The 13925-nt window shown below is 43.2% G+C and overlaps 1 protein-coding gene across 2 annotated transcripts in view; it reads left to right on the plus strand.

Moving 5' to 3' along the window:
- Nucleotides 1–13925, plus strand: part of LIFR (LIF receptor subunit alpha) — a 106888-nt gene that overhangs the window by 63341 nt on the left and 29622 nt on the right. For both annotated transcript variants that reach the window (XM_079793416.1, XM_079793417.1), the window contains exons 5-7: nt 3586–3749; nt 7206–7380; nt 9561–9815. In XM_079793416.1, the coding sequence (XP_079649542.1) occupies nt 3586–3749; nt 7206–7380; nt 9561–9815 (594 nt within the window). The remainder of the gene's footprint in view (nt 1–3585; nt 3750–7205; nt 7381–9560; nt 9816–13925) is intronic.

The raw sequence follows: 13925 nt of genomic DNA on the forward strand, positions 1-13925 counted from the left end.
ATTATTATGGTTGTTACTTCTGTCCCATTTGTTACAAATACTTTTCCAAGTTTAAAATTCTAACTTTTGTGGTGTTGTTCACACCACGGGTTTTCGTCTTTATGTAAATGGTATTTCTTGCAGTTTCTCTTGATGAGTTTCTGGTTTTGTTTTCATACCTGATTTAAATCTTTCATTCACATGGAATTGCTTTGTCGTATTGTACGAGGAATCTCAGTTTTTTTCCAGATTTTTAAAAATCCCCCAGGACTCCGTCTGAGAGCGCGTTTGTACTGTCTGATCCTGCAGTGGGTGCTCGAAGGTCCTGTCTGGGAAGCTGCTGGAGGGTGACAGGGTCAGGAAGGATGAGGAAGGCACATCAGGGGAGAGTCTAGCTGACTTATTTGATTGATAGCTCATTGTATTTGTATATTGGGTGATCTCGTGAAAGCATTTTTAATAATGGCTCGATTGTGATTTAAATATTAGATAATAGTATCCCAATACTAAGTATTGCTACTACTACTGCTAAGATAGTACTGGTAAGAAATTGAAAGGCTCAGTGGATAGAGCATCGGCCTAAGGACTAAAGGGTCCTGGTTCGATTCCGGTCAAGGGCATGTACCTAGGTTGCAGGCTTGATTCCTGGCCCTGGTACAGGTTCATGCAGGAGGCAACCAATCAATGTATCTCTCTCACATCGATGTTTCTCTCTCTCTGTCTCCCCCCCACACACACACTCTCTCTAAAAATATCCTCAGGTGATGATTAACAAAACAAAAAAAAAAAAGAAAGAAAGAAAAGAAATGGAAAGGCAGGTTAGATGAACAGGAGAGAGGGAGGTGGGTGCATCCGCAGGTCCCTGGGCACCTGCCGTGTGCAGGGGACGCTGTGGGATGAGAGGTGCCGAGCGCTAGAGGAAGCAGGGTTCTTTGGCCATTTGCCACTAAATGAAAGCAAGCGAAATCAGGTTTTCCCCAGATCTTAAGATGCTTTTAAAAGTGTGCATATCAAAGGAGAACAAGATGTTTCACATATATATGTATATACGTGTGATAACTTTCTAATTGGCCAGGGCTAGGCACAACAATAAGTCCTTTTGAGAATTTTAATGTCTAGGTTTCTTGTGATAACCTGGTCATTTGGATCCGTCTGAGGCAGAATAAATACCGTGGAGCCTACGAAGGAGCTGGGAAGGCTCCCCGACCTCGGATGTCCCGAGGCAAAAAGAACAGGGAGGTTTGGGAGAAAAATGCTCTAGCTTTAAAAAATAAACAAACAGGACTGATGGAATTTCTTTCTTAGCTGAACGTTCCTAGTTTCTAGAAAGCTAGAAATTGTTCTCAAGTATCTATTTCCAAGTATCATGGGAGCTTAGGCACCTTCCCATGCATACCGTAGAGAAAGAGAGAGAGAGAGAGAGAGAGAGAGAGAGAGAGAGAGAGAGAGAGATCCATTCATTTATAATTGCTGCCTGTGGCTTGAAATACTGGGAATGACGTGTTTTGGAGTCGCCCCCTGCTATTTAGGTAAAATGTAAATTGTGTGGACTTTTCGGGGAGGACAGCACTTGAATGGATGAATGTGGCCTTGGTAAAATACGCCCCGTTTCATAATGTTAAAGTCACTACCTCCTGCCGTCGCGAAGTGTCTGGAAGAACCGCCTTGTGGAGCCCCTGCACCGTGTGGTCCCGCTGCACGCTGGGCCCCCGCTCTCGGCCCTGAGATGCTTCTCTCCCCCCCTCCGCCCCTTTTCTAGAAGCAGAGCCCGCGAGCAGGCCCCACGGTCCTAGATAGCTGCGTGCTGTCGATGTTGCTGTCGGCAGGCGCAGTCTCCTGCGCAGCCCCAGACATTTCATGGAGACCCCCGTGGGCACTGTGGCCAGCAGATTGTGGTTAAACTTAGTGCGGACTTCGTTTGAAGTTCCCAGATGGATTTATGATACGGGTTTGCTCTGCTGTTTTGGTTACTTAGCACCTTCGGCCACCCCCTTGCCGGGACTTCACGGGCCCTCGAGCCTCGTGGGGCAGCCACCAGCAGCCACCAGGATGGTCTGAGGCCTGGGAAGGCATGTCCGTGTGTTTCTTTGAGCTTCCCCACCCCTTCCTGTCACTGAGGAAGGAGCATGCAAGAAAGAACCCGGGTGTCTGGCCCCTCAGACCAGAAAGCCTGCATTTCGTAGAACGGAACAGGCCCATTCAGACCCTGTGTGTTTTCCACTGATCCACAAGATACTCAGGAATTTCCTCTTCCCTTATAGAGAGGGGGACCTGAAGATTTAGAAGGTTCCCTACTTTCCTCTCTCTACCTTTTGTAATGCAGCCCCTGAGGTTCCCCCCCGCCCCCAGCTTCTTTCTCGATGTAGAGGGGCCCTCACCAGTGGTACTGGTCTTCTCTGTCTTCTGTGAGCTCTGTGTTGTTTGCCTGGATGGCAACCCATTTCTTTCGGTCTCAGTGGCCCTGGATTTTCCCTGGTTTCCTTCGGCTTCTGTGTCCTCCCCTGCGGGGTCTCTGGTCTCTTGCAGGTGGAACTGTCTGTCCCTGGCCCCCAGGCAAGCTTTGGCTGTTCTGCGTCTGCGCGGGCACATCCATCTCTCCAGCTCCGCCCAGCCAGGTCCTCTCGAGTCGGGGTCCACCGGCTCCCTCTGCTGCCCCGCTGTCTGCATACCCCTCGGTTATGCCTCTTCTTCCCCGGAGACTCGGTATTCCCCCCCCCCCCCCCCCCCGCAGTCTCCTGCATCTCTTCACCATGGCCCCTCCTTCCTTTGGCCTTTCCTGCCTTTCTGGGCTAGAAACTGGAGGAGGTCTCAGGCGTCTGCCTTTCTCCTTATACCAGCCCTGCATTTCTTTGGTCCAGTCATTTCTATGACATGCCCACCAGATTTTGCCCTGGCTTTTCCATATATGTATCATGATCCAAGCCTCATGGCTCCGCTCGGCAGGCTCCTACTTGGTCCCCTTGTCCCTTTCTCGGCCCCCTGCCCTGCTGACCTAGCCTTCCTGAAGGACTTGCAGATCTGCCCAGGGACCCATTGGCCGCCGCCCTCAGTGTCTTGGCCTTTATTATGGTCTTGCTGCTACTTATTGATACCTATAACCAGGAATAGCCCATGGCATCCTCCTGTGAGTGACGCCCCCAGCGTGGGGGGCTCTGACACTGGGAGGTCAGTGGGAAGGCTGCAGAGAGAGCTCCCAGAGCAAACTTTCCATCCTTTTCCATCGCTTTCGTAGGCCTGACCTGCAGCCGCACAGAAGAAGTTCCTTTACTTCTCTCCGATGTGGCCTACTTGTAGGTCCCAGACCAGGTGACACCAGCGTGTGGTGGGAACCCAGTTGCTATTACAAGAGACATTAGGGATTTGAAACAGCCGGCTGATAAAGAATTTTCTCAAATTTGGCCGATGAATCACTGGGAGCTGCTTATACATATAAATACATATATTCTCTTTTTTTCAGGAATAGGTTTAAGAGTTTGCTTCTCATTCTTGAGTACTTTTTTTTTTATCAGGGAGGAATAGAGTTTAAGATGAGTTGACTAATTGAAGTACAATATAAAAAATCATTACTTATTTTACTAAGTGTTATCTCCTGTTTCCTTTTTTAAGCCCTCATTCCAGACCCTCCGGAGATCCTGCGTTTGTCTGCCAATTTCTCAACGTCTACGTTACACCTGGAGTGGAGTGACAGGGGCTCTGCCTTTCCCCATCAGGCAAATGTCATTTGGGAAATTAAAGTCCTACGTAAAGAGAGCATGGAACTCGTAAAATTAGTAAGTCTGAACCGAGTAGATGTTTCTCCTATGGCATTAAAGAAGCTGAATGCTTTTTAAAATGGCTTTTAAGGTGGCATCAGTGAACCTTTGGACTATTAGGGAAGTAGATCAGATATCCTTTCAGGGTTCATTAAAAACTAATCACTCATGCCCGGCCAGTGTGGCTCAGTGGTTGAGCATCAACCCATGAGCCAAGAGGTTGCTGGTTTGATTCCCGGTCAGGGCACATGCCCAGATTGTAGGCTCAGTCCCCCAGTAGGGGACATGCAGGAGGCAGCCGATCGATCCTTCTCTCTCATTGATGTTTCTGTCTCTGTCTTCCTCACCCTCCTTCTCTCTCTAAAAATCAGTTTAGAAAAACCCCCACTAATAACTCAATGATTAAAATTATGTGCAGCCATTATAAAAAGGAAATTAAGGGAGGAACAATCCATGATTTTACCACTTGGGCACAGTAAACATTGTCTTTGTGTATTCCAGTCTACCCTGTTTTATATGCATGTTTTTACATAAATAAAATAAGTGTACATATAATTTAGTCTATTATTTTATCTTTGTCTAATATTATAAACATAAAAAGAAATGTTTTGAAACATATTTAGCCATAGTAATTATTGAGAAATTTTGTATAAATCTGTAAGGTTGAATATATCTTACTCTGATTCTTATATTTAGTACTAATGCTTTTTTTCTCTTATTTTTTTTAAAATCCAATTTTAATGGGTTTCCTTATGATCTGTCTTTAGTTTGCTCTTAATCTAAGGGATAGTGAGAAATAGTAGTGAAAAGTTTTGACAGCTGGTAACGTGGTAATTCCCCCTTTTATCCTTTTACTCTTCTTCCTTAATGGGTTTGCAATATGCTTAGTTGTAGATTTAAGAATTAGACAATATCTCATGATTTTACAATTTCTTTGCCTAAGTTCATAGATGAAATAGTAAAGATAAATAGGATATTCTATTTAATAGCTATCTTTTTAAAATATATTTTTATTGATTTCAGAGAGGAAGGGAGAGGGAGAGAGAGAGAGATAGAAACATCAATGATGAGAGAGAATCATTGATCAGCTGCCTCCTGCACACACACACACACACCCCCCACCGGGGATCGAGCCCACAACCTGGGCATGTACTCTTGGCCAGAATCGAACTCGGGACTCTTCAGTCCACAGGCCAAAGTTCTATCCACTGAGCCAAACCCACTAGGGCTAGTTATCTTATTTTTCCTTTTTGACAATCCAAGTATTACATTCCTGAAACTATAGCAGCCGCTGTTGTTAGCATGTATCTCATGCCTCCAGAGTTCCCGACACTGTTGTAAAAGCTCTGTACATGTTAATCCTTTGCATCCACATAGCAGGCCCATGAGGGGGGCACTACGAGCATCAGCCCCATTTCACAGGTGAAGGTACAGAGTCCCGGAGAGACACTGAGTGGTGGGGCCAGGACTCGAACCCAGGCAGTCTGGGGCCAGAGTCTGCTCGGCCACTGTACTTATTGTACATAACAACAATATAATTTTTCATCTGTGATGCTCTCCCTCCCTTTTCACCTATCCAAATTGAACCTAGGTTTCAAGACTCATGTAAAATCCTACTCCTTATTTTAAAGCCCATCCTAATTACCTCAGCCTAAGATGTTCTTGCTTTTCTGGAATTTTAATGGCAATCTTGTCTGTCAATGTAATTTACAGCTAGATGTGAAATAACTCTACCCTGTTGTCTCAAAATTATTACTTACTTAAAATTATATTAAGCAGCTTTTTATTATGGCTTAAGATTTTGTATTCTGGGTTCCTACTTCCTGGCTTAGGGTAACTTCTCAAAAACCCCCTTTTTCTCATCTGTAAAGTGGTGCTAATATTTGCTCTAGTTAATGATAGGGTATTTATAAAGCTGCTAAACCATTATTAGCTGTCATTACTTCCTTTGTGGGGTAGATTTTTTTAAAAACTAATGTAGGGATGCTAGAATAATAGGGAATCTCTTTGAAGTATGAGTGAAATCAAACATGAATGAACAGAAATATTATTCTAAGGTTACATGACTCATTCATAACAAGACTGCAAAGGCAAGGTAGTAATTCTCTACTTTTGAGAGTACATGTGATCTTTGAAGAAAAATCTTTGTATGGGAGACACAGCCAGAGGTAAGAAAATAGAGATCGAACAAGTTCATTTTAAAAAGTGAAATATAAGAGGGTAAATGAGCCAGGACCATAAAAGTGACATTTTTATTTATAATTATGCATTATTAATATCAGAATTCGTTAGAATTGCTTATTATCAGTCATTTTGTGACAGGTTATAATGCAATTATTTTATAATACTTTAAAGATCAAGAACACTGTGTATTGATGTTCAGCTTGTAAGTATGTTTAGAGTGTTTTCGTTTATAAGTTGCCAGTTTCTGCCCACCCCCTCCCGTACAGCCGTGGAAGCCAGGTGGAGCACAGGCCAGCGTGTGAACGACACCCGTGGGTCATGTGGCACCTTTGCTACTCCCATTTCTCTCTTCCTTTTTTCCCCAGTTGTGAGCAGTGTTTTATTACCTCCGAACAATGGAAGATGAGAATTTAGTCCCCTGTCACCTCACATACGTGTGTGCTTGCTTTCATGCCATATGCCCTCTCTCTCTCTACTTCTCTCTCTCTCTCTCTCTCTCTCTCTCTCTCTCTCTCTCTCTCTCTCTCTCTCCTCTATCTCTATCTCTATCTCTATCTCTATCTCTATCTCTCTCTCAAACTCTCTCTCTCTCTCTCTCTCTCACACACACACACACACACACACACACACACACACACACACACAGAGTTTCTTTCTTTTCTCAGTATTGTTTTGTTACAATTTTTGGTAGACCAGTATTTATTTTTTTGTATTATAATTATATAAACACTATTTACAACTCAACCAAGTAGTAGATACTATTCTTCTTTTTTTTTTTAGTATAATTTCTTATGTTGTCTTTAGTTTCATTTATCATTTATCTACTTCACTAACTCAATCCTAAGTTCTCTCCAGAATGTGTAAATCCCCTGTTAAAATACTCAAGCTTACTAGTATTCTATCAGTTATATATTTGTGAATAACTCTCTCTGAGGATCTTCTAGGTTTGCAGATTCAAACCTAGGTGTACCCATCACCCATTCAAGACAGACCTCAGTGTCTTTCGGCACATTCGTTAGGAAGCTATGGCCCAAGGGTCTCCAAGATCGGCCAGTGGATTCCTTTTACCTTTTTCTTTTATTATTATTATTTTAAAAAAATCTTCACCCAAGGATATTTTTGCAATGGTTTTTAGAGAGAATGGAAGAGATGGGGGGAAAACAGAGAGAAATATCGGTGTGAGAGAAACTCATAGGTTGGGGCTGCCTCCTGCACGCGCCCTGACCAGGGCCCAGGCGGGGAGGAGCCTGCAGCGGGGAATAGAGTGTGACATTGGTGTTCATTTTGCAGGAGACCTTCAACACAACCCTGAACGGGAAGGACACAGTCCACCGCTGGAGCTGGGCCTCGGACCTGCCCTTGGAGTGTGCCACTCACTCCGTGGGCCTGCGGCGCTACATTGACGACGCGCGCTTCTCTGGCCGCAAAGAGTGGAGCGACTGGAGCCCCCTGCAGAACGTTTCTGGTAAGCTTCTGTTCCATGGGATGTTCGTTTCCCATGGGTGGGATTGCCTTGTTTCAGGGGAAGATGTAGTTGCAGCTTTCAGCTCTTGGACCCCCATTCCTCTGCATGAGGGTCACCTGGGGATCTTCCAGGCCCCCCTTCCCAGAGTGTTCTCATCCAGAAAGTCTGAGATAGGCTTCAGGACTCTGTATTTTTAAAGAACTTCCTGAGTGATTGGAAAACGATCCAGGTTTGAAAATCACTGTGGTAGACATTGAAGACCACGTAGGTGGTAATGGGATCCAGTCTGTATTTAAAAAAAAAAAAAAAAAAGGCTCCCCATTTCTCATCCACAGAGCAGACCCCTCTGGGTGACAGTTCTTGCAGAGACATGGGAATTGGCACATATGCCCCAAATCACACTGAGTAAGACTCCTGTGCAGGTAGAATGCTGGCAGTAAGGGAGGGGCCCAGCAAATTATTGGCAATACAACGACGTTCTTAAAAAGACGGCTCCTCATCGTAGATTCTTCACCTTAGTGACAGTCTGGAGAAATGGATCCGAGGAAGGAAGGGCTGGAGCAGGTGGATAAATAAGGAGAATCTTGTTGCCGTTTAGGACAGTGAAGGCGCGACTAGATCCCCGGGGTTAGAAAGGACGAGGGGGGCGGTGTGCAAACACTGAGGAGACAGAAGGAGAATTGGGGACGGTGTGTTTCGTCAGGGAGCGGTAGAGCCAAAGATGACGGTTAGTTTGGGCAGCTGGGTAGCTGGCGCTGCTTTCCACTGAGACACAAAGAACACATCAGGTAGGAGAGATCCACTTCATTTTTCAACATTGAGCTCGAGGGACGTGTCTGGAAAGCAGTGTCTCCTAGGCAGCTGGAAATACAGGTTCGCCCGACCCAGGCGACGGGTTGGAGCTGGAGATAACATCTTTGAAAATCAGAGGCATATATGTGAGGTGAAAAACGTTTCAATCCCGGAGGTTCCCGTAGCTCAGGGAATGGGGAACGGAGACCAAGGACCCAGCCCTTCGAAGCTTTATGTCTAAGAGAGGATGGAAGAGAGAGACCAGCAAAGCACACAGCCGCCAGGGGTGAAGAGTAGCCCAGGAGGGGACGGCCAGGGAACCCAAGAGCGAAGGGAGTTTCGAGAAGGAGGACATGGGGCAGCGACCAGATGCTGTGGACGTCGAAAGGGAAGATCGCTCAGAAGTGCCCGGTGACGGAGCAGTTCGGCCAGCCGGCCACTCCCGTGTGGAATGGTTGGGGTAGAGCCACCTTGCCGTTGGGGAAAGAGTAAGTAGGTAGAACGGAGACGAGAGGTAATTTAAAAGAGTTGGCTGTTCAGGAGAATGAAAACCAAAGGTGTGGCTTTAAGCTGCATAGCGTTGGGATTAGAGGAAAAGTGCTGTTTAGGAGGTGGAGTACTCCAGCGTATCTTCAGGCTGATGGAAAGTAGGAAGCCTGCCCTAAATACGTAGATCAACTCACAGGAAGGGAATTAATGACTGACTTGTGCTTGGTGTTGACTTTTCACATGTGGATATACTAGTAAACACATTTATCAAACTTTTAGAACTTCTTGGACATGAACCTAGGACCTTAGACATTGACCAACAATCCCCACCATTCCCCACCATCGCTACACCATCTATATATATATATAAAAGCCTAAGCGACTGTTTGACCATTCGACCATTCAACCGGTAGCTATGATGTGCACTGACCATCAGGGGGCAGACACTCAACACACAGGCATGGAAACATGGAACAGACTAATGAATCTCAGAGGGAAGGGGGGATGGGGAGGGCAGGAAAAGATTAACCAAAGATCTTATATGCATACTAGAGGCCTGGTGCACGGATTCGTGCACCGTTGGGGTCCCTTGGCCTGGCCTGTGCCCTCTCGCAATCTGGGACTCCTAGGGGGATGTTGGACTGCCAGTTTCTGCCCGATCCCCGCAGACCAGGCTGAGGGATCCAGAGGTGCACGAATCCATGCACTGGGCCTCTAGTATGTAGATAAAACCTGCATACTATATTTCTTGTATGTGCCTTGCTCCTTTGTAACCTGGAGGACATCCCTTATCTTCGGCCACTGTTATTATAAAGCTGCCAAAGTATGTTTTGTATGCACTGGTCTACTTTATGGTGAAAGACTTCTAAAGTCTTTGTAATTCCTTTTGATCTTTCTAGGGGCTACTGATACTCAGAATAAGGTTTTTCCTCAAGACAAAGTGGTACCTGTGGGCTCAGATATAACGTTCTGTTTTGTGACTCAAGAAGAAGTATCATCAGCACAGATGAGCTACTCAAAGTATCCCCTTATTCATCTCGATGGGGAAAATGTGGCGATCAAGGTCCATAACATTTCTGTTTCTATAAGTAGTGGAACAAATGTGGTTTTCATGACAAACAAAGACATGTATGGAACAGTTATTTTTGCAGGATGTAAGTATAAAATATATATTTTTAAAACTGTTTCTATTAATTAGTTTTTGCCCTTTGAGAGCCTCAATGCTTTTTCGGGGGGCTGGGAGTGATTCTATTTCTTGTGTTTTTTTTATTCTTTAATATAAATGATCTAAAAGGCAGCATTATTTTTACTTGTTTACAGGTGAGATCTAAACTTGTTGTCTACATATGTGTATCTATATATCTTGTAGGCTTTATAATAAGAATTTTATTTTAAATTCTCAGTTAACAGGTTCGCTGAGTCAAGAGAAGTTAGTATATAGTATTTCTGAATCCTTTGTTTAAGAATTATTATCATATAAGTTAATTCCCCACCTTATTATAGCATACCTTTTGAAAATAAGCACCCGAATGAAAGAAACTGTAATGATTTTACACAAAATCTTTCAATAGCATGGTATTTGTTTCTCCCACTTTAAGAAGAGCATATTTGAGAAGAGGGCAGTTGGAGACACGGGTGAGAAGACGTCCTCCCTATTGTGTTGTGTGTCCTGTGTCCCAGAGTGCAGGGACACCTCTCTATTCGTGTGCTCACTCCTGCAGGTCTAATCTCCAGGGCAATCCAGAAGTCGCTGTGGGGTTGCCGGATCTATATGGGTTGTGTTGAATGTACACAAATAAGGTTGTTATGAGTTCTCAGTCCCCTCCCCTGCGGTCACTCTGGGCTGGTGCAGAGATAGCTCTGTCTCCTGCAGGGATTCTGTTCCCCTCGCCTCCCCCCCCCCCCCACATTCTCCATTCAAAGGCTCTGCATGTGGTCTAAGGGTCTCCTGAAATGAAGTGTGTGAAATGTAGTGAGTGGGTTTCGATTGCTTTGTGATTTTCTTACGCTTGTATAAAAAAAACTAGAGGCCCAGTACATGAAATTTGTGCACTGGTAGGGTCCCTAGGCCTGGCCAGCGGTCAGGGCTGATCTGTGGGGCAATCGGCAGGGCGATTAGAGGTCCCTGTGGGAACACGCCTTGGCTGGCCTGGGTCCTGTGGGCTGGGGGCAACTCCTGCATTGAGTGTCTGCCCCCTGATGGTCAGTGTGCATCATAGCGACCAGTTGTTCACTGTTCGGTCGACTTGCATATTAGGCTTTTATTATACAGGATAGATTTCACAGAGGAAGGGGAGGGAAAGAGAGAATATTGATAGGCTGCCTCCTGCACACCCCACACTGGTGAATTGAGCCTGCAGTCCAGGCATGTGTCCTGATTGGGAATCAAACCTTGACCTCCTGGATCATAGGTCAATGCTCAACCACTGAGCCACACCTGCCGGGCTCTTACGCTTCTTCTTTTTTTTTTTAATTTATTTATTTTCATTTTTTAATATATTTTATTGATTTTTTACAGAGAGGAAGGGAGAGGGATAGAGAGTTAGAAACATTGATGAGAGAGAAACATCGATCAGCTGCCTCCTGCACACCTCCCACTGGGGATGTGTCCGCAACCAAGGTACATGCCCTTGACCGGAATCGAACCCGGGACCCTTGAGTCCGCAGGCCGACGCCCTATCCACTGAGCCACACCTGCCGGGCTCTTACGCTTCTTTCTGATTCTCGGCTGTGCTCCAGGTCAGCGGCCCTCCGTCTCTGTCTCACTTCCATAGACACTTAGGATGAGTTACCTTCAGTTGCTGATCCACTTCCAAGGGAAGAACCAGGATTAGGTGCACTTCTCAGCTTGTTGGCCGTAACCTTACTCTCTTTTGGCCTCCCCAGTAATGCACTGGAATTCAAGTGAGGGTGAGGTTATGTTCAAATTTAAGTTTCAGAAAATTAGATTTTCTTTCCTGATGGTATTTTAGGCTATGACGTGCAGTCTAAGTTGAGAAGCAGTGGTATACGGAGGGAAGCTGCCCAGTAGCTGATACCAAAAGTGAGATATCCACTTACAAGCATGAAAGAAAAAAATTAAAACTTAAAGGATGAGAATATTCACAGGTGTTATTATTTTAGTGTTCTAATCTTTTATCAGAGTTCTAGAACAGACCCATTTATTTCCTAACTTAACCTTCACTTGTAACATCTGTCGGTGGCACTACCACTCTCTATTTGTGAACTCAGAAGCAGCTGTAGACTTTCCCTCTGAAGGGAGCTCTTTAGAAACTTCCAACCAGGGCAGTTTATGGTGTAAGGAAGGGATGGAGTTTTATTTGTTTTCTTTCCCCTATGGGGATCCTGTTAACCCACAATTTATTGAAAAGACTGGAAAGAATTTTAGAATCAGCTTGTCAGCTTCCCCCTCTCCACACACATTCGTAATAAAAAACCGGCCAATATTTTGATTTGGATTACATGAAATCTATCAATTTAGGAAAATTTTCTTTCTTACAGTATTGAGTCATTCAACCCAAGACCCTGGTATATCCCTCCGTTTAGTTAGGTCTTCTTTAATTTATCTTAGTGGTAAGAGGCCTTGTATATCTTTTAGTAAATTTACTCCTACGTTTATGCCAATCAGAAATGGATTTTTTTTCTTCTCAAGTTTATTCTTGTAATTGAAAACAAATTTATCATTTCACAGACAGGAAAATTGTTATTTACCAATACATGTCAGTGTTCACGTATGAGCTAATTTAGTCATAAGCAAAACAGATCTTCTGTGAACATTATTTGTTCAGTAATCATTCAAATGAGTCATTTTTATCGCGGGAGCTACTTCAGCATTAAATATTGACCTAAGTGTTAATCTTTCATCACACTTAAGATGTTTTAAAGTAATACACTGTGACATAGGATTGGAGCATGTAAATATTTATGTCACATGTCAAATTTAATATGTTCTCATTTGAAAATATTTTCATTAAAATGGCTTTGATTTTTAAATTGTTATGTGCTGGTACATAGAAACACAATTGATTTATACCTAGCTTGCCTAGCTTCAGTTGATTCTTTTGTAAGATAATTTCTTTGAAAGGAAAAAAAAAGCCATACGTTAACTTGTAAATACTGCCCTCTCATATTTTTTCTCTTTCTCACTTGGCTTCCACTTCTTTCTACTTTGCGCCTGTTATTTGGACTTGAAGTATTTCAACTTAATATATCTGCCAAATACTAAAATAATAAGCGTTTAAAATATACTAAAAAATTTGCTGTCATTTTAATAAAGTGACTGAAAGTTTGGCCTTAGATTTAAAACAATTTTCAAACCAAATATGTCAGTATTAATTTCATTATCAAATTGTTAGACTTTGACATAAATACTCATCACTCCTCCTGGTATTACCTAAAACATCACTGTAGGACATTATTCTTATCTCTGGAGCAGGTACGTGAAATTTGCTAAGTCTTGGTTGATAAACTAAGAACTATTTTAAACATTTAGTTGTTTTAAAATAAGATTATTTTATATAATTTTTCAACAAGTAGATTATTGTTTTTAAAAAAACGTACCTTCAGTGGCAGATAGTTTGGATAAAGTTTTGGGACACCCTATCTTTTCGGTTAAACGTCACAGAAATATCAATTTCTATAATCATTATCAGACTGCAGAATTTTCCCTTATCACTTTAAAAGTCTCAGACACACTCAACAAAACACCTTTTTCTTTTTACTGGTCCTTCCTGAACAAAGCCAGAGAGAATAGTTTCCATAAAGAATGAAAATGCCGGAAGAGCAGTATTCACTTTCAATATAGGGAGATGCAGAATTTTACTGAGAGTTACTTTGTAAATAGTAGTCCTTGGGACTTATTTAAGAACTCGAAACTTGTAACATGACTTACGTTGACTTTTAATATGACTTAGTACTTCTTTTCAAGCCATATATATGGTGATCAATAATAATATGTTTAACCTGTAGATTTTTCTGATTTAACTTATTGGACACACCTTCCTTTGAGAGATTTTATAGACTCAAATAGTATTTAAGGGGGAAAAATGAGAGTCACTATCTTTGAGTTGCTATTGGGGGATTTTCAAATGAGCTAATAGTCACTCTTCAGTATAATTTAATCTGTCATTTCTTTTTTAAAAAATATATTTTTATTGATTTTTTACAGAGAGGAAGGGAGAGGGATAGAGAGTTAGAAACATCGATGAGAGAGAAACATTGATCAGCTGCCTCCTGCACACCTCCTACTGGGGATGTGCCCGCAA

Source organism: Cnephaeus nilssonii, assembly GCF_951640355.1.
Source record: "Cnephaeus nilssonii genome assembly, chromosome: 2".
Classification (NCBI taxonomy): Eukaryota; Metazoa; Chordata; class Mammalia; order Chiroptera; family Vespertilionidae; genus Cnephaeus; species Cnephaeus nilssonii.